Source organism: Cottoperca gobio, chromosome 5 (assembly GCF_900634415.1).
Source record: "Cottoperca gobio chromosome 5, fCotGob3.1, whole genome shotgun sequence".
In the NCBI taxonomy this organism is placed as follows: domain Eukaryota; kingdom Metazoa; phylum Chordata; class Actinopteri; order Perciformes; family Bovichtidae; genus Cottoperca; species Cottoperca gobio.
In genome coordinates, this window is record NC_041359.1 from 19,484,682 (window position 1) to 19,507,612 (window position 22,931).

Here is a 22,931-nt window from a genome sequence, read left to right on the forward strand (position 1 = left end):
AGCAATCACTTGTGATTTATTACGGCATAGAAACACATTACTATCCTGCAAGATGACAGACAACAAATGGTATGAGCATGCGTGAGTGTGTGTGTGTCAGAGACAAGGGGAACGGGGTGTGCTCAGCTGTGTGGAAATGAGAGGGAAAACTAATATTCTCCATCACGTACCCTCCCATACCTTTCCCCACTGGTTTCGACTCTTTAAAAGCTGCTGCCAGTGCTGTCTGACAGCCTCATTATCACTTTGTCTGGGCTTGAGGGAATTACTATCCACCTAAGAGCAAAAGAGGGATCAGAAGTCCCCAATCAGCAAGTCAGTTGTAGGACACTGGACTGTTACCATTTATTAGTGGACAACTTTCAGTGAGAGATGATTCTGTATTTAAACATCCTGGTGCTGCTCCTCCTGCAGCCAGCTCTGTCAAGCCCAATGCCGCTGACCACACCGTCCAGAGGATGTCCCACCTGTAAATCAAAGACAACACAGAGTCAGCTGGCTGTAGATTTAAATGCCACCGCTCCGGCCTTTGGAGAACCGTGTGGCGTCTACACTCTGAGCTGCGCCCAAGGTCTGCGGTGTGCACCTTCAGAGGATGAGCTGAGGCCCCTCCGTGCCCTGCTGGAAGGCAGGGGAGTCTGCAGTAATGCCAGTGGCCCCAACCCGACTGAAAATGTCCGTACTGTAGGTAAGAAGAGATTCAGACTTCCAGTGGGTGAGGTTCTACAGTGTATGGATTTTCAAAACCAACACTCAATGTTTCCTGATTTATTTGTCAGTTTCTGACATGGGTGATGTCTTTGCATTCCACATTTAATCAGCAAGTGAGCGTTCCATCATAACTCCTGTAACGTTATCTTGAGTTTGTAATAGTCAAGAGGAAACTTGAACAGAGAAACATACCTGCTTTTACACAATCAGTTTCGACTGAGAGTCCGGAACAAGCTGTTACATAAAAACAGGAGATGTAGTGAAACATCACAGTGGGTCGCATGAAAAATGTTTTTATGGCTCAGTCGCCGTAGTGTTTTTACTACATCTATTAGTACTTTTAGTATCATTAGTGCTATTAGTTAACTAAGAGTGAAGTACATTACGTTTTGAGCAGTTCATAAAAAAATAACAATCGGAGCTGACTTCACAATAAAATGAAATGAATGTTGTTTAGGTGTTCACACGGTGATCAATGCTAAATATGTTTTATCTGTGTCTGATCCTAGACCCAGCAACTACTGTGGATCCAGATGAGGTAACAAAATCCTTTTTATCGAATGACCTTAAGAATACAGAGACATAACTTACTGTCTATCAGGCACTCACGTGTATCTGTCGATCTCTTCCTACAGCCTCCATGTCGTAAACTGCTAACTACACTCATCCAAGGTCTTGATGCCCACTTATTTAAGTCGCATCATGACATCTACATGCCCAACTGTGACAAGCGTGGTTTCTTCAGAAAGAAGCAGGTGAGTTTGAAAAATAAGAGGAAGTATAGGAAGCATATTAACACGACTTTCCTTTAGACGTGTGGTTGTATTTCCAGCTGCAAAAACATCTGTTTGTTTGTTCTGTTTGTGCAGTGTTGGTCGTCTCGAGGTAAGCGGCGTGGCAAGTGCTGGTGTGTGGATCAGAAGGGCATGCCAGTCTCCTCAAACACTAAACAGAAGGGAGGCCTAAGTTGTTGAAATGCATGAAGCGTGGAATGAAGCAGAGGAGGCTGAAGCTTCATTACGGATACGAGATAAAAAATGAAGGAACACCACACAGAGTCTAAAGGCTCTCAACAAAGTCTCACATTTCATTCTCCACCAGCCAGAAACAGCTCTCCACCAATGAAAACCTGTTTCCAAATCAGGTGTAACTTTGTCTCCTTGCGCCCTCTACTGAACATATTAAGACTGTATTTATTATACCTTTCTTTCATTTCTGGTTATATGAGATGTAGATGTACACAAAATCTAATTTATATTAACAAGGGAAGTTATCTAGACAAGTGTCACATTGCAGCACAAGTTGCAGAGACCAACAGTTTAAAATACACATATTCAAGTTTTTAAAAACCATTTTAACTCCATTAATATTTCAATCCATCAACCAATATCGGGAACAATATGATTTGTATCAATGTATCATATTTAATACGTATTTTTTAAGTTTAGTTTTTTTACTTTGAAACCACTCTAATTGTATTACTGTAATTGTTGTAGATAATCTCTCGATGTAATCCTATTTATGTTACTTTGATATTCTATTTATGTTAATATTGGTAGTAATTTGAATAAGTAATTTATCAGTGGTTGCCCATTAGAGCAGACACGTGAGGTATTATTTTAAAAACCTGAATTTCTAATGCAATATTAGATGGGGGCATTATTATTACGATTTTGTTACTGGCGTTCATGAAGAAAATGTGCCTCTTGAACAATAAAAGGGGAGGCGTGTTTAAGAAAGGTTAAAACTGATATTTTCACCTGTTTATGCTTAATAAATCCTTCAAATGACGAAATATAAGACGCATTCATTTATTACAAGACAATTCTAATGTTGTAGCCTACTTGTGCGAGGTTAATACGAAAATGATGATGATGATGATGATGATGATGATGATGATGATGATGATGATGATGATGATGATAATTATTATTATTGTAAGTGGCAAATATTATGCTAACGCCTTCTGTTATAGATAGAAAAATAAATCTGCAGTGATGAAGGAAGAGCTTTTTAAGGTCCTAATTCAATGTAACATTTTAATTTAAATATATGCATACCTTTTACTTACACATTTCTTGTAGTTTTTAGAAAAATATGCTTTGAATATAATTTAATTTACATTGGTGAGGCCATATTATGATCAATAAAAATTATCATATCTTATTGTATCATATTGTGTTATAATTGTATAGTTTAACCTAAGTAAAACTAGCAATACTATAGTCCAGAAAATACTATATTTATATATATGTTTTAAATGTACCTAAATAAAAGTAGCCTACAAGTAATTCTGCAGAACTTTCTGAATAACGGAAATACTCAAGTGTACTTTAGTAGCCCTACTTAAATAAATCTGCTCAGGCTACTTTCCACCACTGACAATCAGTCACACATCACGCGCATGAGATGAGTAAAGATTATTTCTGCACATGGACTGTAATGCAGATTTCGTCCCGAAGTTGTCGGTGTTTGATTTCATTGTCGTTGCACTGAATCGGTCAAAGTCTCTGGAGCAGGAGGTGTTGAGTCGGATCACAGCGCCAGCAGGTTGCTGCTGCAGAGGCTCCTACAAGGCGGACTTCAGGCTACTTTACATAGACAGGACTGCAGATGACAACAAGTGAAACCCTGCTCACAGACTGAGATACGAGTGAAAGTGCGATGTCTTCTCCCGGTGCCACCTCCAACCCTCTGGCGCCCAAAAGGAAAACCAAGAAGAAACACTTTGTGCAGCAGAAAGTGAAGGTTTTCCGTGCCAGTGACCCCGTGTTGAGCGTGCTGATGTGGGGGGTAAATCACTCGGTAGGTACGCTGGCTGCTTACTGAGACTATATTATGAGTTCATAATATGTATGTGAATATGTTCATTAACTGTTCATCCATTGATCATGCGCAGATTAATGACCTGAGCCATGTACCCGTACCTGTCATGCTGCTTCCAGACGACTTCAAAGCCAGCACCAAGATCAAAGTCAGCAACCATCTCTTCAACAAGTACTGTGCTCAACCCAACTCTGTCCGTCTGATCGTAGGAACCTTCTGCTCCCTCTGATTTGCACAGATTTTTGTGTGGCCCCTGTGATTTATTTGCCTGCCTGTGCTTATCAGAAATTGCAGCCCCCCTTTTAGAGAAAAACATTACTTTTCTGCACTAACAATACCTCTAACACTGCCAGGGATACAGCCATTAGCACTAACAATAACAAGAAGGCCAACAACATGAAAGAAATTATAATTTAGCTGGAGGATGCAATATTGTCACAGTGATGTAAAATAATGAAATTGTATACCAGTGTTTGAAATACAGTTGTTTAACTTTATACGTTTCATACAAACAAGACGGAAAATATCTGAATTGATGAATTCATCAGAAACTGTTGTGGAGCTCACAGAGGATAAGCGTCAGTCAGACAAAGTATTAGAGTATTAGACAGTTTTAAAATAATAACTATTTATGTGAGCTGTGCTATACACTCTCTCTACCTCGAGGTTCACTTTCTATAGGGATGGAGTCTAGAAAACTTGAGTGGCTTTCAATAATCCTTTAATCCATGCAGGAATCCAGGTTGTGTAAAGACTTATAAACAGAGGTGGGGAGAACAATACGATATGTTTCCTCAAGTTATAAAGTGCTGTTACCTTAGTGAGATTAACTTAAGTGTTTTTCATGTTGCTTGATGTGGAAAATACTTAAGTGAAACAGCAGGATGCTAATGAGAATTCAGTGAACTAGTTTTAATGTAACTAATGATGAAGAAATGGGGACATTTTTTCTAAATATTTATTGATTGAAGCATTGGTAGCTCTTGTGTAGCTCCCAGTCAACCACAGTCGCTAATTAGATGCTGTGCGAGGAGTGTTGCAGCATCAACCTGCATGGTTCTTATGTTATGTATTAAAACTTCTTTGTTCCTCAGAGAGAATCTTCCAGGACAGTTCAAATTCAAAGACTACTGTCCGCAGGTGTTCAGAAACCTGCGAGAGCGCTTTGGAATCGAGGATCATGATTACCAGGTACAACTATAAACTCACTGCAAGTCAACATTTGATTGTGCCAAAAAACAGCGTGGACAAAAACAGGAATACCTCCCGTAACAAGATGTAACAAGGGTTGGAAAACAGAGACACAGACTTCCACAAACACAAAGCATGAAAAGGTTTTTCAGTGTCAGACACTTCTCCACTTCTGCTGAGCCGCTCCCTTCTAAATTTGCATTTCTTTGTGTGATATTTGCATGTGCCAGGTGGCAGACAGAGTCGTCGTCTGCTCTGCTCTGTACACATTTGCTGAGCACACAAATTACTATGTGAGGCATACTGTCTGTGCACTTTAAATTATCTGCTGATAAATGTTTTGATAATACTTTCTATGAAAACCACTTCTATAGTTCATTATGAGTACATTCATAGTGAATTATAATGCATTTTAATGCTTCATGATTACACTTAAACACACATAATGCTGTCTGATGCACTATATCAACACTCATAAAACATTGTGGCTGTGACTTATAATGAATAATAATAATAATAATAATAATGCATTATACTTATAACTCAAAGACGCTTAACAGAGTGAGTGAATTATAAGTGTCTTATGGAGGCTCTTGACTAGTTATAAACTAGAGGTTGAATGATGGGGCTTATAATACAATATGACTACATAAACTAACCTTTACACACCTCAACAATCATCTGCAGTATGGACTCATAGTGCTTTAATAGTCCATGCAGTATCATAAGTTATCATTGTGTGTGTTGAATACAGTGAAGTACATATTGATGCATCTATACTAATGCATGCTTTATCTTGTCTCATTGTTTGTTGGTAAATAAAGTGTAATGCATTTGCATGTTGTATTAAATAATCTATGCGGCAGTGTGATTTGCGTCTTATATCACTTATGATGCCGCATAGAATATTTTAAATGTATGCTTATAAGCTTATAAGCTATAAGTCTAATTTATAATGTTTGATCTAGTGCATCAGAAAGCATTATGTGTGTTTATGAGTGTAGTCATGAACGTCACAAGTCATGAAATGCTTTATAATTCACTATGAATCTACAAGCAGCAAATGTATTGAAACATAGTGTGCATTAGTGCATATTGCTTTTTATGCTCTAGCATGATAACACAATTCCTGTCTGCATTATAAATTGTGTTTCAGTCTTTCAGTGAAATGGATGTAAAAGGTCTCACTGGGCAGATGTATTGTTCAGCTGATGTCACATGTTGCCACTGCTCAGAGATGCCTTCCTCTCGCTCACCTACAGGTGTCTCTGGCCCGCAGTCCTCCACTGAAAGACGAGGAGGGGCAACGCGTGGAGCTGCTGCTCACATCATACGATCGCACTTTGATAGTAAAAGAAATCTCCAGTGAGGAGGTGGAGGAAATTCACAACATCCTCTCTGAGTATCACCAGGTAGGAAAAACACATTGTGTGTACTTGTGGTAGGATGTTTAAAAGTCCTTTCACAGTGAGCTTTATCCTTGGTAATCTATGTTCTAGTTTGTGAGCAACTCCAGTCAGTAAAAGCTGAGGATATATTTCATTAGTCTCATATTTTCCACTCCTTTTGTCCTGCGTCTTTTTGAATACCACGAGTAAATGTGCTCTTTTTGTGATAACCCTGGTTGCCATGGCAAAGGTTTTACCACATCAAAGCAAAAGGACGATTGTTTGAATTTCAAACGGAGAGTTTTTAGTCTAGAAGTAATGATACATGACCAGAGCTTTTGTTTTTACATTTCAATTTGAGTTTATAAAGATATAAGCAAATACATGCTGCCATGACTGTTTCTTCTTCTACAGACATTTAGAAAGAGCCGACTGATGGGACATTTCACTAAACAGAGAGTAATATTTCACTTTCAATGTCGGCAAAATAAACATTAGAGTATATTTGCATTAGTATTGTCATAAACGACCTTTGGTTGCAAAAAGAAGTCTGGTTGTATAGAAGTCTATGAGAAAATGACTCTACTTCTCACTTAATTTATTAGCTCAGTAAACATTTTTCTGACGAGTTTATGGTCTTAATTGCTAGTTTCAAGTCTTCTTCAATACAGCGTGATGTTCATTTTGTAAATTATTGTCCCATCAAGAGTAAAATAGACAATAAAGCAGCATATTATTTAGGGCGGGGATACGTTGTGATTGACAGGTCGCTACTACAGTGTTTTCGTCTTTGAACTTTAACCTTTTCACAGCATGTTTTTAGTTCATGAAACTTAACTGTAACATTTTGGTTGCCTTAACATGTCTCGTTCAGTGTTCGGTTGTACTTTGCTCCACCTCTCATGGCACCGCTGGTTCCAAAAAAACCAAGATGGCGACGGCCGAAATGCCAAACTCGATGTTTCAAAACCGTCAATGTTTTAAAAGTGGACACATTTACTCCAATTGCCATTGTCTTACATTTTCATTGCCTGGTTGATCTTATTTTCACCCGTCACTCATTGTCTATTCACTGCTGTTCCCTTCCAGCATATTGTGACCTGTCACGGCAGTACGCTGCTGCCTCAGTTCCTGGCCATGTACAGAGTCACTGTGGAGAGCGAGGACACCTACCTGTTAGTTATGAGGAACATGTTCAGCCACAGACTGCACGTTCACAGGAAGTATGACCTCAAGGTAATTCTTGCAATGGGCGTGTAGCTAGATGAGGATTCAGAGAATGTAATCAGTACGGACAATTGTTATGTTTGGCAGTCTGGTATGTCGAAGCATCTGTAGTGTTTTGGTTTTACCTCAGCTCATTTTGCCACCTGACTGTAGGATTCATGGTCCATTTGTGTATCATGTATGGAGACACTCTCAAGAGGCTTGTGATCTATAATAAATTAGCCAGGATAATAGTTTTGTGAGGTAACGTATTTTGTCTCAACAGTTACCTATTAGTGACTGAGGGGGTCTGTTCTTTCCTCAGGGGTCCCTGGTGTCTCGACAAGCAAGTTTTAAAGAGAAGGTGAGATCAAGTTAAGGTAAAGGTTGAATGACAAGCTTGCTAAACTGTGTACTTTATTTAGTCCTATAAGCAGTAGTATGTCGCCGACCTTTGTTCGTAACTATCTTTTTTATGGCACGTTAAAGCTTCAAAATTGAGTGGGGTGTGTTCTGACCTATTTTATGTTTTATAACTAAACGTGAACATATCTTAAGCTTGTGTTAACCACAGACCTTTTTCAGCCATTGAACCAAAAGCCCGTTCAAAACACTTCCAAGACAAGGGAACCGGAAGCGCAAAAGCACTAACTCAATGTTAAGGTTTAAAGACTGATTCCTGCAGCACTTTATTACAAATCTGGCTTCTACTTCAGCACCACGGACAGAGCCATGGATTTATCAATACACAGCACCTGATAACTCAACTTGAACAAACCTCAGATAAAGGATCAATTAGTCCGGCAGACTAGACATATTTAACTAATCAACCACAATACTAGGGGATGCAGAGATGGAGAGTAGGGCGGGGGTCGGTAGGTTAGAAAGTAGCATGCATTTTAGTAATTTAGCTAACAAGGTGGGTGGCATCCCCCCCCCATTTTGCCAAATCCAAGCTGCGCAGCTTTGGAGACAGAGCCTTCTCCAGGGCAGCACCCAAACTCTGGAAGTCCCTCCCCCAAGACATCCGTGACTCTCAGTCCCTCTCCATATTTCAGTCCCGCCTCAAGACGCACCTCTTCTCAACCATCATTTGCTAGCCCCCTGTTAACCGTATTATTATTATTATTATTATTATTATTATTATTATTATTATTATTATTATTATTATTATTATTATTATTTTTTTTTTTTTTTTTTTTTTTTTTTATTTTCTCTTTCCCTTTCTTCCCTCGACCTAACCCCTCCCCCCACTCCCTACTATTGCAAAGCGGCTTTGAGGTCTTGAAAAGCGCTATATAAATTCCATTTATTATTATTATTACTGCCTATAACTATGTTAATTATTGTCAATTTGCTTAAGGGATGCATTCAGATTTGTTCACAATAACAAGCAAGCATGAGTGTTGTCTTCGAGAGTTTAAGAGACAGTCTGCTGAGATAGATGCCGCAAAGACAAAAAGTATTTTATTACTCATATCAACCTGTTCTTTTTTATTTAACTCATGAAAAGATAATGGATTAGATCCTGCAGGGGTAGCAGCGCAATAAAATAATATAAAAGGTTTGGCACAGCTACTGTATATGGATTGACTTGTTAAAAGAAAACATGTTGAAAGATAGGTTCAGTATTTACTACACCACTAAAATGGTGTTCTGGTCTAAAATGGTTAAAAGGGTACTGCAGTGATGTAGTACTGCACTCCCATAAAAATGCTGAATCCTACTTTTCCCATAAAGTAGCTCCCCTCACACAATGTCAACTCAACTGTTTTCACAGGCCGATTGGTATTTCTCCTGAAGAGTAAACGAGACTTTCTCGTAAAATTGGCGGAATGCCCCTTTACCAAACCCGTGAACCAGTTCAATGCTAATCTTCTAAACAATAATTAGAAACGTTAAGACCCTGGTAAGTGAATGAACTATAGAGAGATCTTAGATAAACTGTAAATAAATTGATAACAGTTCAATTCAATCTATAACTCTTTGTTGCACGCTTAACGAGGACAACTTAACGAGCTTGAATTGACTGCAGCTGTGCCACCAGCGCAGGTGTGGGCGTATAGTCACGCTGCTTTCACAGTTCGCCATGCTGCATCTAACAACAACAAACCAGAGAAATGTACTGTTTGAAATGTGAGGGCAGAGTGTGAAATCACATTCCCTTTACTGTGGTTACTTGTTATTGTTTGTGACAAATGAGAATTTAATATTAGATTTTTTAGAAATGTTTTCACAGTACAATCACTTAGCAATAGACTTTAAAGAACCCCTCGGTTTGGTTTGACCTCAATACAAAAGACAACAAAAAGATGGAGTTTCAGAGCTGTGGAAACCTTTGATCTTTCCAACTGTGCTGGTTCTGAAAACAATCTGTGGGGTTATATTATTTGACTCTTATGTCACTGGAAATAGGATGGTTGATTGTGTTTTAATGAGAAAAATGTTAATGAATAATGTGTTCTCTAGGCTAAATGTAAATGTACAGTTGATGACTTTCACTCATCTATATTTCTAGGTGAAGGAGCTGCCCACTTATAAAGATGTAGACTTCAGGAATAACATGCAAAAGGTTTATGTGAGCGTCGAGGAGAAGGAGAAGGTCGTAGAAAAGCTGAACAGAGATATTGAGGTAAGAAGACGGTTTTGAAGAAGCACACAGCCGTTGTTTTCTCTGACATAATTTGAGTATGTGTACATGTCTGCAGTTTCTGGTGCGTATGAGGATCATGGACTACAGCCTGCTGCTGGGCATCCATGATGTTGAACGGGCTGAGAGGGAAGAGGAGGCGGTGGAGATGGAGTCGTCATATGAAGAAGAAGAGGAGAATGAAAACGGCTTGGCTCCCGCTCCATGCTCCACCTCATCTGAGGGTATCGGTGGCTACATGAACTCCTTCAAACCTATGGGTCCCGGCGAGTTCGACCCTTATGTGGATGTGTACGCTATTCAGAGCGCTGAAGGTGAGTCCTGACAACTGAGACATCTCTGGTGAATTTAAGTAGGTTATAGGATCCCTGTACCATCGTTAGGTCTCGCGATATACTGGTATTGGTTACAGACGCTCCACCTCCCTACACTTGTTTTTTAAGTGTAATTAATTTGCCAAAAAAGAGACAAAATGCACAATAAACAAAGTTGAACAAGGATAAATTTGACTGATTTTCTGTAGATATCGCGATAATATCGTTAAGATGAATTATTTTAGCCACGATAATCGTGTAGTAAAAATCTAATATTGTGAAACACGTAGTTGTAATACACCTGAACCTCATTTCATGCTTGGACAACAGCATACGTGCACATCTCTCGCCAAATGCTGTGAATCCCTCCAATGTAGGTGCACCCCAGAGGGAGGTGTATTTCATGGGCCTGATTGACATGCTGACACAGTACGACACCAAGAAGAAAGCTGCTCACGCTGCCAAGGCTGTCAAACACGGGGTGAGACACAGCGTTCTAATAAGGGATTGGTTGGCATATGCAATCTTTACATCTCTATCCTGTCTGTCTGTGTGTTTTTCCAGGCAGGAGCAGAAATCTCAACAGTTCATCCAGAGCAGTACGCTAAACGTTTCCGGGAGTTCATCACTAAGATCTTTGCATAGTTCTCTGATTCAGCCCAGGCTCCCTTCCTCGTGTAATACAAGAGGAGTGTCACTCTGGAATACTTATGGAATCTCTAATCAATGTCAAGAAGCACTAAAAATGTTACTGTTCATTTCTAAATGATCCACGTGGTTTTTGAGCATGTACCCTTCATATCTTTCTGCACTGCAGGATGGACTGTGCATCTACTTTGAATGAAGAATCAGAATTTGCAGACTGGAGGAAAATTGGCAACTCGTTGTTGTTAATGGGTTTTCTTTTGTTTTCCCTTTTTGGCAATACTCCACCCCGAACACAGTGGGAAGGCAGCGATGATGAGAGACAATATTTTCTCATCACATTATTTGTTGTTGCTGCTCGGGAGAAGATGTTTGTTTTGCTCTTGATTATTCATTTATGACTCCCTCTTTTTACACCAGTGACATCACATAACAACACAAACATAATTTGTGCAGATCTACATTTTCTAAATGAGGAACAATACAAAGTTCATCTCCTTGTGAGCACCAATGTGTAATTTAAGATATACTGATGTTATCTTGTACGAAATGTTGCCAAATGCAGATTTAAAATGAATAGCACCAACATAACAATTACAATTAGTGCCAGCTGTTAAATATTGCCTCACAGCTTCCATTAATTGGCTCATATTTTAGAATAAAAATTGAATAATATATAACAATCTAGCAAGTATTACATAAATATGTAAATCCAAATGTTGTTTATAATTGAATGTATTATCAATTATGATATTATGAATATGTGTTATTTTCATAAAGAGTAAACATACATGGCAGACTGGCAATATCAACAGTGTCACCATTTAGCTTCCCTTATCAGTAAAGAAATGCACATTTGCTATTATCTGTAAATAAATTGGTTAAAATAATCTGCTGCAGATTTAGGTACAAGTACTCCAATGCTTGTGTTTTGAAAGCCTGACACTGAAAATATTTAGTTGCACTGCTCCAGTAGTGCTGAAGGGCAACCCTCCTCTCAGCTCAGTGTTAAGTATTTATTGTGCTACATAGCAGTGCAATGCTTCAGTGGAAGCCACACACACACACACACACACACACACTTACGCTTGCATCATCTGAAAGGAACCATAGCGCACAAATTATTAAACTGTAAATTGTTCAAAGAGCTTTTGCAAAATGTTGTAGCATGGATCCAGCCTCATGTTCTATCTCTTATTCTACCTTTGAATGAAAATAACAATTTATCAACATAATGTACCAACATGAGTAAAGGATCAAAGGAATCACAATGTTCAGATCGGTGTAACAAATTGTGATTCATGGCAGTACATGTGTTCCTCTGAAATGTAGTCTCAGTGGTAAATCATTCATTGTTTTCCATATTTAGTCCCTCTCCCCTGTCCCAGTCCTCCTGGCACACATTCCTGAGTCTCCTTCTGAGAGTATCATGAGGGTTTCACTTTTAATAACTAAGTGGACAAACAGAGGAGGAGGAACGAGAAAATAAGTCCAAAATGCCATTATTAGTTTTCTAAACCAACATTGGTCCTTTAACTTCAACTTTATTGTTTGGGGTTTGTTTTGCCTTTATTGTGTAGTGCAGATAGATCGACTGGAAAGGGGAGCGAGAGGGAACGACATGCATCAATCGGTCTGATTCGAACTGTCGCAACCCAATTTAGTAAATAACTAGTTTGAAACCAGCTGGTTACTAACATCTCAGGAAGAACTTTACGCACAAACATTGGGAGGATGTACGAATAGCTGGTGCATCCCAGTCCAGACAGTTAGTTGGTGTAACGATGTAGTAACAACCAATTCTCTGCGTGAGAAATTGCGTGCTGCAACCAGTTTTGGTGCAACTGGCAGCTGGTTTTCAAGAAAACAAAAATCTCTTATTAGGATACATTACTTATTCCTGCAGATTTCTTTCTATGTCCTGTGTACATTTTCTTTCCTTTGAATGCTATAAACCTAATGCCAGTGACAACATTCAGCTTGGAAACATAGATAGCATTTTAGGTAAAAACGAAATAGTTTTATTATGTTTTTGGGTGAAATGTTGCTTTATTACCTCACGTGTTGATATTTCAATGTAGTTCCTGAACATCAACATCTACTGTATAAATCTCATCAATCTACAGTATAAACATTCCCATATTATGTCACTTTTGTCTCTATATGTTTGCCCAGAAAAATCACTTAATTACTGTGAATTCATGAAAGTGAAAGTATTTTATGGTATAAAAATGAGTCCATGACATCGACCTAGAAAGAAGGAGGTCAAAGCCAGTCGGGGCTTTTAACAAGAACTGGTGTTATCCACAAGATCTTATGTTCAAATGCTAGACAAGTCTTGGTGATGTCCGCTGGCTCCACCTGTCCAGAAAGTCAGCTCTCAACATGAACTGTTTGAAACATAAATCCTCTGCGCAGCAGCATATGTGATGCAACTCTACTGCATGATGTCTCCCTCACCCTCATTAACAGCTGTTGTTAATTTTGACGCAGATGAAAATTGAACAAATCAGCTCCGCTCGCCTTTGTGAAATAAGGTCTGCTTTGAGCCCAGACACAGAAAAACACACACACTCTGTACCAAACACCACAGCTTGGGCAGTAGCCTTAGTGTATTGATAATGAATGCTCTATGAATCATTGCATGAGTAAAAAAATACAAATGGAGAGAGATGCTTACATCACAGACATGTACACTCAGCTGAGTCTTCAGATTAACACAAAAATACATACAGTACTGCAGGAGGGTTGTTTTTTATGCCTTTTTTTAAACATATTAAATTGGGCAACTTTCCTCTATTTTATGTTGATTTTCATCCACTTACAAATATAATCATAGTCATCCAAAGGCCCAGTTTTATAGATCAGAACCTTTGCAGAGTTTGAATCTATTAAACCATACTTTCTATTAGTCACAGCAGGAATAATATTAGTTAATAAAAAAATTAAACAGTCCACCAAAACTGCATCATCAGTGTTTGAGAAAATGAACTCATACCATCTGTTTTGTTTACATTCAATCAAAATCAAGGCATCTACACGTCTAGTATTACACTGGCCTTGATGATGAGCTGCTGCTGGAGTCATAATGCACACGTCATGTACAGTGTTCATGTCACACACAGTGATACAAACATAACATAGAAATCTCAGTCTTGGATGTCAAAGAGTTAATCAGGTGGTTGTTAAAGGAAAACCAAACCAAGATGCTGTACAGGAAATTTCTGAACAGCTACAAGTAACCCTTTGAGTTTTATACACAGAACCAACTGTACAAATCATACAATAACGATCTCGAAAATGAAGCACTTTTAAATGTTTAGAATTATAATATTTTTATCAATGCATTTCTATACAGTTATTTTGATTATCTTTAAAGCAGCCTCTCTTTTCAGCCACACTAAAGTTTTTTTTTTTTTTTTTTTTACTGACACAACATTATTTCTGCACTGGACGACCGGCTGTGTTGAGCATAACACGGTATATGCACTCTGAATTCAAAAGTGACATTCGTTGTCAATAAAGTTAAGAAGTGTGGTTGTGTTTAGCGTTAGCGTCTGTCTATGAAATCGTAAACTTATTGCAGTTATTTACTTCTGGGCCCTAGATGCTCAGATAAGCTTTTTGAGGCCGAAGGCAAATTCCCATTCTTAGCTGAGCGGAGAATTAAGTTGAATATTGACTGCAACATGAAATATGAATCATACCAGCTGGTATACAGTGCAATACACTCCTATAGAATCCGAATGCAGAGGCATCAGGATGTAACGTCATGTTATTTTATCTTATGTAGAAAGTGTAGTCAGGAAAATTTCTCTTTTTGTTTTGGTTAAGTCATTCTATCAGACTGAATGTGGCTGTGTTATCACCTGTGTGTTTTTCATCCCTGACATACACACACACACACACACACCCTTTAAAACCTCAGGAAGTGCAACATCTGGCAACATGTTCATCAGTCCTGCAGGCCTGTGTGAAGGTACAGGACTGTATGAGGGCAAAGCGACACGCTCACACACACACACACACACACACACACACACACACACACACACACACACACACACACACACACACACACACACATTTTACCACAGCACATTTAGTTTATGACACTGCTCTTCTAGAGGTGCTGTAACTCAAGCTGGTGCCGCCGCTTTTGTGCGAGATCTTGAGCGCCGTGGCAACTGTCAGGCTCGGCGTCATGGCAACAGGGAAGCTGGGTGTGGCGGCTGCTGCAAAACCAACTGTCGTGGCGACGGAGAAGGAGGCGACCGGTTCATTTGGGCAACCATACTGCAGTAAGATGTCGACACACTCTTGGCTGCCAGCACTGCGAGCCAGAACCAGAGCTGTCTGGCCCTGAGCATCCCGGTGCCGAACATCACAGCCATACTGAAAGTGAATTAAATAGAGAAGATACATAAGGGTTAAACAAGGGTTGGATTGTGTAATATTATACATTTTAAAGGTATACTATGTAGCATTTTCATCATGTATGGACCCATACAAAAATAATCCATCTCAATCATCACTTATGAGACTTCGTCTGGATTGTTTATTTTTTTCTTATTTTGCTATGTACGGGACGTTTATGGGCATCACATGTGTTTACAAACATCATAAAAAAAAGCAACATAATATACCTTAAAGGAAGTTTTATCATGTAGAATAAATTGCAAGTTCAACCAGACAGGCCTGTCTTAAATTATCCCAACTCAGTGTGACTCAGGGAGCTTAAGTGCCTTTCTTCCCACATATAGATCACCTTGAATGGTCTGCTGAGTCATCGGTTTTAAAGCTTTTGTTTTTTCGCTGAGGGAATTACTTAGAGGTTCTTGAAGGGTAACATTTATTATCTTGCCAGTTTTGAATAACTCTACATGATATTCACACGAAGAAGAAATATAAAATCATTTCACACCTTGTTGATACTTGTCCCTACACTGTAAAGCATCCATACAAAGGTTTTTATTACCCAAACAAGAAGCTGCGTCATCACCACATCAGCCTGCTGACAGGCAGCGTGCAGGGCAGAGCCGGGCAGTCGCAGCGCTAAGAGCGACCTACAGGAGAGCGCCAGGCTGAGAGGGGCATTAATGTCCTCCTTAGTGCAGTGAGCCAAAAGGAGCAGCAGTTTGGGGAGATTATGCTCCATCACTGCCAGCAGAAGACGGCCAGAGAGTGTGATGTCTGGGCCCTCGCCAGGAGTGGGAGGGGGCAACGGCGCCACAAACAGTTTCTGTTCATATTTGGCCCTGATCCACGACTCCCGTTCCTCACTGAACAAGAAAAGAAAGCAGAGAAAAATTATGAATATTCAAAGAAAAAACATTTACAGCTTCTTGACAATTTATATCTACTGAAACTTAACGTAGCACATACATGACGCAAGCATGCGGCTCACACCTACACACTGCTACAACACCAACAATGTTACATCTCATAACATTATGGTTTTACCGTGAAGCATCAGGTGCTGGTTTACGGCGGCCCAGCGTGCGCGCCTCCCATATACTGTTGACCATGTGGTTGCCGATGGCACTGAGGACCAGCGTGAGCTCTCGTGGCAGATCATCAAGATCCAACGAGCGAACGCGCGACAGGTGGGTCCCCAGGTTTCTGTGGATCCCTGAACACTCGATGCATATGAGAGCGCCCAGGTTCAGACTGGCCCAGGTTGGATCTTGGAGAAGAAGGGTGAACACAACAAATTAGAAACTGAACTATGTGCAAGTGGTTGACATATTCCTACAATTTTAATTTGCTGTGTGGCATTTAAATATGCCCATTTGGCCAAGTCATAGCATGAAAATAACTGAAGTTGTGTGAAATCCTGTTTGGACAGATTTTAAAGCAAGGCTGTTTAATCTGAGGCCAATGTGCCAAACAATATATCCCCGTGAAACTCTGGCCCTTTAAAGTATTCCAACATTGGAAGAATATTCAGCATTTGATCTATTTCTGCTTGGTTTAGTCATATCCAAGACACAGATTTCAATTATAGAGTATATTAATGACATTTTGCAAACATTTAACGTTTATCATTAATAATATTTTGCAGCCCATTCTGCAAAATGTTTGTACGTCCCTTCCTAACTGGTTTCTTTACCTTGTAATTATCTTTGTTGCAAATTCTTTAGCAGATATCTTAAGGAGGTAAAAAAGGTTTTATTTTTTTATTTCAATGCCTGGATGACTACACGGTTCAGATTCAGTACAGCATTTAGGTAATGAGTTTCATTCTGTTCTAAATATACAAGTCAGCAAATTTGTACACACACACACACACACACACACACACACACACACACACACACACACACACACACACACACACAGATTGTGTCTAATAGTGACATGTATGGTCTCCAGGTTAATCTGAGATTATCTCACGGTTGCCGTGTTAATTGCATGTAAACTAGATAGTGATTAATTTTTGTCATTTGTCTTTCAGAGATATTTTGTGATTCGAACATGTACAACAAGGAGGAGAGCTACTAATGTGTGTCACTAACTTGGAGCATCACAGTCAACACAGAAGTTGTTCCCCTTGGCGTTGCGGATCGCCTGCAGAACCACTGCTTCACTCTGGCTGTTCTTGCGGGCCTGTGGAAAACACACAGTATTTGGGTTAAAATGAGAGAAACACCGGCAAACTCATCCGCTGTGATACGAGCTCTGATAACTGCTCTCATTAATAACAATGATTATAATTTCCAAATCTCCAGAGAGAGAGGCGGTAAATGGCTATAATCATTATTATGACCATTTAAAGCTGTAAAATTATTGGTTTTGGCCTCCTAGGACATATAATTCTTATAACACATATACATAAATGTATAATTGGATTGAAGTAATTATTCAGAATAATTATATTACTGGACAATTATCATCTTTGGCGATGATCTAATTCTACACCAGGACATACTCCCCGCTCAAGAACAGAAAGCAGCACAGCCCCATTAGTGGACAGCACTGTTAGTTTGCCACCTACACTTCTGGAGATGGGGTGGCTTTTAGTAATGGCCAACCAAATAATAAGCTGCCCTCATCCCTTTTAAAAGTAGCAGCAGTAACAGTTTCCTAGGCCAGCTTCTCCTGAGAGAAAACTGTTCTTATCCGGGAGTCCCAGGGTGCAAATACACAGCACACAAAATTATTTTACGGCCCTCCAAATGTTCTTCCAAGGGCGGATAATGTCACTTTTATATTTGAATTTACATTTCATGTAGTGTGTGTGGAACAGACGAGCGCTCATATTCTGTGTGTGTGTGTGTGTCTCTGCTAAAGAATTGTTCTGTGGACTTGACGTAAGATCTGGTCTGAGATGGACATACAGACGCTGTTTCATGCCAGTATGAGTATCAGTATTGCGCTCCAGCACCTGATCTGCATAAATATAACGCCAGGTGTGTGACTCTGCCCTCCTCGATGCAAGCGGGACCATTTCAGGCCACATAATATTAATAAAGGTGAACATTGTGCTCTATTGAAATGGCATTGCAGCTGCATTTGCGCCTCTGCTTGCTTTGTGGCAGCATGAAACGTGAATCTACTCATAATACTTCCTCATTCGTCATTAAATTATCGCTGTCTTTTGTTTATTCTTGCCTTGTTTTTGCTGCTCTCACATAGCTGCAGGCTGGCCAGGATCTGACTCTCAATGGCTTGGACCCAGGAGTCCCTCTCCTCCACACTCTGAGCTTCAAAGTGCCACGTCTGGCCGGTGCTCGACACGATGAGGAAGTCAAAGTTATCCTCGTCTGACATAGAAAAACATGAACATAGAAACAAGATAGGGATTATTCTTTGCTTGGGGAGTTAAAGCAGTCACGCAAAGATATTTCATTATTAGTGTGATAGTGTTAGTTTGCATGCATCAGTGCGTTTAAGTGTCTATGTCTGACCAATAATAGGCATAAAGCAAGTATTCTTATGTTAGTGTGAACTGTTGAATTATAACCACAAGCCAAAATGTACATACATGTAGATACAATCATTTATGTAACAATATGTATGTAATTTAGCGTTTTTATTACAAAAGCTTGATGGACTGAGAGTGTGCAGAGGGAACGTCTGAGTGTGAAAGATGCAACATGACAGATCAACATTACCTGTCTTGCTTACGTTTCTTAAGCTACCAAAGCTTTTAAGTTTCCACATTTTGCGCTTGGCTGCATGAGAAGATAAACAAAGTCACAGAAAAGCCAACGAGAGAAATTAATAAATGTTACGTTATCAATCATTAATAATTGTTGCTTTTATTGCAAGGGGCTTGCTAAATGCTGAAAATAAATAAACAAAAATGGAGGTTATGGGGTTTACCATCTGCTTGGCCAATGGTTGCATCTCCTTTCTGGTTCATGCTCTTCTTCCTGCGATGCTTCTTCCTGTCCGTCAGCGGGGAGGAGGAGCCTACGTCTTTGGTGGAGGAGGAGCTGGACACACCCTCAACTGCAGAGTCTGGCAACCGGATCACACAAAGACATACCAAATTAAATGTATTTAGTGCACGTTTGTTAAGCTAAATGTATGAATAGATGAAGGTCCTTTACTCACCAACACTTTGAGCGTGGTTAGATAATGTAGAGGGACATCGCTGCACGCCTCTGTTGCTCCTCAGGAACAGTGCACCACCCAGCCCTTCCATTTCCTCCACTTGCAGGAGGCTGCTGGCGCTCACAGGGACTAAAAAGATGAAAGCAAGCGTGCACTTAATAATAAAGTAATTTACACAAACATGAAATGTAAATCAGAGCTGATGAAATAAAATAAAAATACATTACTGATTCTGTGTGAACTCCAGAGATAATAAAAGACAGAGTATGACTGAAGAAGTCCTGAAGTCCTTCACACACTCTTGCAAAACTTGTAAAATCCCTTATGATGCTCTTTCGTCCTTTTGCATTTTGCATTCCCTTGCAATTATTTTCCTCTCTGGTGCATAAGCTTGACCCCTCTTCACAAAGAAATTCTTAACAATCCAAGGAGCATTGGATTTATTGGATTTCTGACTCCTGATTTTCCCTCTTGCGTATTATTATTCAGGGTCATGAGCTTCTACATTTCATCTAACTCCCATGCACTCCAGCTCCACAAAGAAAAGAGCCAGGGTGGAGAGCCAGGGCATGGTCATGTCTAGTACTCTTAATTCCTCTGTCTGACAGTTAGGAAATAGCACAACACTGTATTTTGTGTTTTTGTTTTATGCTCATACACAGATTTAGTTATAGGAATTGTTTTTTTTATATATGTTTTTGAGGCATCTAAAGAATATATACAGTATATAAAAAACAATTATGTTTAATCTTTGACCTGGGCTGACACCCTCAGGTCCCAGCACATCTTTGACGCGCCCATTGAGCCCGACTGGAAGGCCGCCGGTGGGTACAGCGCGAGGTGGTCGCTTTCCAGGCACCTTTACTGTCACTCGCAGAAGGTCCATCTCCTTCCCGGGGGCATTCAGCATGTAGTCCTGCCAAGCCAAACATCGGCCATTACACATCAACCACTAGCTGTCAGTGGTGCTTTCAATGCTTTACAGCTCCGTCCACATACTGACTCACATTGACGCTGGAGTGATAGGACAGTATGCCGTCGTTGGACAGCGTGACATACTTCTTCTTCCACTCTTTGTTGAGCGAGTTCCCGCTGCGCTTCAGCAAGATGCCCTGATGGAGGAGGAAAAAAACAAAAAGTGAGAATTTATTGCAAATGTCTTGTGTGTTCATCTCGCACTTTTCGGCAGCGTGATGACTGCTGGCTGCCAAAAACACCCACTATCCTATTCATCAGGCCAATACGGGAGATCACAACACGTCATCGCTCCACATGATGAAACTGCTTTCAAGCATTTGATTTGGAGTGTCTGCTTGTGCGATGTCATCTGCTGAGGGTCATTATATTCATCATATTTGTTTTTGCATCATGTCCAAATCTGTGTCCTACCTGTTTGATGGGAATGGAGCGTCCACTGCCCAGATCTCCCTTAAAGTCTGCACTCCTCCTGTTTGAGTCACTGCCTCTCCGTCCCTAGACAAAGTACAACAGGAACAATAACTGAGGCGTGAATGGGGTCATTTGTTAAAGAATACAATGTAGAACATGAATTATGGAAGGTTTCCTTATAAATTGTGTATTTTGTTAAGAAGCCATAAGGAGTATTTGGAGTTTCTGCTGACTGCATACATTGGCTTATGAATGTAAGGGTTAGCTATAGAAATTAGTTAAATAGCAGTGTTATTCAATATATTTGACTTATCTTAACTTATTTACTACTAGTAATGTGAAAGGGGTCACTTGCAGCTATTGATAATACAATACAATAAATACAATATCAGATAATCCAAGTTTAAAAACAAAATAAAAACTGAGTTACTAATAAAACTGACTTTACTTTATTATATATTCCCCATTGAGCCGTACATCAATCAAAAGATGGTGAAAATATTCTTTATAAAAGGTTCCAGTTAACATCAAAAGGTTTAATAGTCAAATCCCAAACCAAATTATTGCCATTTCCAAGTTATGAATGATATTTTCCAAAACTTTTGACAATTTTGTTTGGAAAAAAGCCTTTTTCAGGGTTTAGTTTTCACTTCAAACATCAAAGAGAAAGCAATTATCTGCAGAGTGACAAGTAACTTTTTTACAATATGTGTTGTTGTTTTGACAAACAAAAGCCGTTCTATGACTGTACAGCCAAATCAATATCACAACGTAAAAGTTTAAAAAAAATATATAAAACAATCACTTGACTGGTGTGTACCGCAAATCTGGATGTGCGTTTCCGGGTGGCACTGCGGACCGATCCAGGCGTGGCACTCTCCTGCTTTTCCCCTCTCACTGTCTTGCCAATGTCTTTATGACTGATCACAGGGGTGGAGGGAAGTGATGAGGAGTAATCACTGCTCTGACCACCATTACTGGCCTAAAGAGAGGAAAGATCGTGATGAAGTAATAGAGCAGAAAAGGGAGATAATTAAGTTTGGTTAAAAAAAAAAAAGGGCAGCAAGCAAGACTGAAATATGCAATACAGAAAAGAAACACGTAAATGGTATCACCATTATTTTCAGACAATGTGAAACGTATTATGCGTAACAGTTCTACCTGTCCTGGAAAGACACCAGACACTGGGGTGGAGCCTCCAGAGTGACTGGGAGAGTTCGGGAGAGATTTACAGGAAGCCAGCAGAGCAGCTTGCTTCTTGGCTGCCATGATCTTCTGAGCAGCTGTGGAACAAAAAGTCAACATTAGCCCAAACAAAAAGACACATAACTTGCATATGTCTGCCTCTGGTCTGCTCACATACCATCAGTGAAGACTCTGTTGACATTGAGGCCGTACGTGGCACAGGTTTCATAGTACGTGCAGCGCCGCACATCGGAGCAGAGCTGTCTGGCTCTGGCATCATCTATTACTCGGGGGTTGGTGCTGCTGATCTTATCTAGAAAAAGCACAAATCACCAATATAAGTTTGCCTCTGCTGCAAACGTTTGAATTAATTACACAATTATCGTGGCCAAATCAAATCATGATAACGATATTATCGCGATATCTGTATAAAAAGAAAAAAGAAATGCAATCAGTCAAATTTACCTTTAACTTTGTTTATTGTGGCAATTTTTGGCAAATGTATTAAAATAATGTGTGTGTGAGACGTTGAGGGGGAGGGGGACAAAGCGAGAACGAAAAGAAACGGGAATTATTTGAGAGGCGCAGAATTATTTACATGATATTATCATATGTTTATTATTAACATAATATCAATATTTAACTATTTAAATATCACGGTTATTCTCGTCAATTCCAGTATATCGCGACACCCCTAGTTTGAATGTCACGTGTGAATGTCTTACCCTGAGTACCGACTACGATGAAAGGTATCTCAGAAATGGGCCGGTGGATAGCGAGCTGGTGGTAGATTCTGTAAACTTCCTGGAAGCTGGCCTCATGTTCCAAACTGAAGACCAAGATAACTGCATCCACCCAACTTGC

The 22,931-nt window shown here is 39.7% G+C and overlaps 3 protein-coding genes across 4 annotated transcripts in view; 2 read left to right on the top strand and 1 right to left on the bottom strand.

Annotated features, from left to right (window-relative positions):
• Positions 1 to 227: 227 nt before the first annotated feature.
• On the top strand, positions 228 to 2,508 carry LOC115007743 (insulin-like growth factor-binding protein 3). The gene is made up of 4 exons (XM_029430699.1): positions 228 to 688; positions 1,221 to 1,249; positions 1,347 to 1,466; positions 1,581 to 2,508. Exons 1-4 carry the CDS (start codon positions 373 to 375, stop codon positions 1,683 to 1,685), a joined length of 570 nt encoding a protein of 189 aa, XP_029286559.1. The 5' UTR covers positions 228 to 372; the 3' UTR covers positions 1,686 to 2,508.
• Positions 2,509 to 3,375: 867 nt separating this feature from the next.
• Positions 3,376 to 13,098, top strand: LOC115008230 (phosphatidylinositol 5-phosphate 4-kinase type-2 gamma-like). The gene is made up of 10 exons (XM_029431679.1): positions 3,376 to 3,516; positions 3,611 to 3,708; positions 4,632 to 4,728; positions 5,991 to 6,140; positions 7,206 to 7,352; positions 7,648 to 7,686; positions 9,841 to 9,954; positions 10,031 to 10,286; positions 10,664 to 10,767; positions 10,851 to 13,098. The coding sequence occupies exons 1-10, from the start codon at positions 3,376 to 3,378 to the stop codon at positions 10,929 to 10,931; spliced, it is 1,227 nt and encodes a 408-aa protein (XP_029287539.1). The 3' UTR covers positions 10,932 to 13,098.
• Positions 13,099 to 13,525: 427 nt separating this feature from the next.
• LOC115008229 (arf-GAP with GTPase, ANK repeat and PH domain-containing protein 1-like) overlaps positions 13,526 to 22,931 on the bottom strand; it is a 16,159-nt gene continuing 6,753 nt past the window's right edge. The window contains exons 5-20 of one of the 2 annotated variants that reach the window (XM_029431678.1): positions 22,793 to 22,931; positions 22,246 to 22,380; positions 22,044 to 22,165; positions 21,703 to 21,864; positions 20,883 to 20,966; positions 20,501 to 20,605; positions 20,250 to 20,409; positions 19,494 to 19,622; positions 19,260 to 19,397; positions 19,049 to 19,108; positions 18,546 to 18,697; positions 17,450 to 17,540; positions 16,395 to 16,617; positions 15,910 to 16,213; positions 15,018 to 15,326; positions 13,526 to 14,975 (exon numbers count right to left, since the gene is read on the bottom strand). The exon at positions 22,793 to 22,931 is cut by the window's right edge and continues 3 nt beyond it. In XM_029431678.1, the coding sequence (XP_029287538.1) occupies positions 15,039 to 15,326; positions 15,910 to 16,213; positions 16,395 to 16,617; positions 17,450 to 17,540; positions 18,546 to 18,697; positions 19,049 to 19,108; positions 19,260 to 19,397; positions 19,494 to 19,622; positions 20,250 to 20,409; positions 20,501 to 20,605; positions 20,883 to 20,966; positions 21,703 to 21,864; positions 22,044 to 22,165; positions 22,246 to 22,380; positions 22,793 to 22,931 (2,292 nt within the window). In that variant the 3' untranslated portion in view covers positions 13,526 to 14,975; positions 15,018 to 15,038. Of the gene's footprint in view, positions 15,327 to 15,909; positions 16,214 to 16,394; positions 16,618 to 17,449; positions 17,541 to 18,545; positions 18,698 to 19,048; positions 19,109 to 19,259; positions 19,398 to 19,493; positions 19,623 to 20,249; positions 20,410 to 20,500; positions 20,606 to 20,882; positions 20,967 to 21,702; positions 21,865 to 22,043; positions 22,166 to 22,245; positions 22,381 to 22,792 lie in introns of both variants that reach the window. The other variant, XM_029431677.1, reaches the window with a different exon arrangement.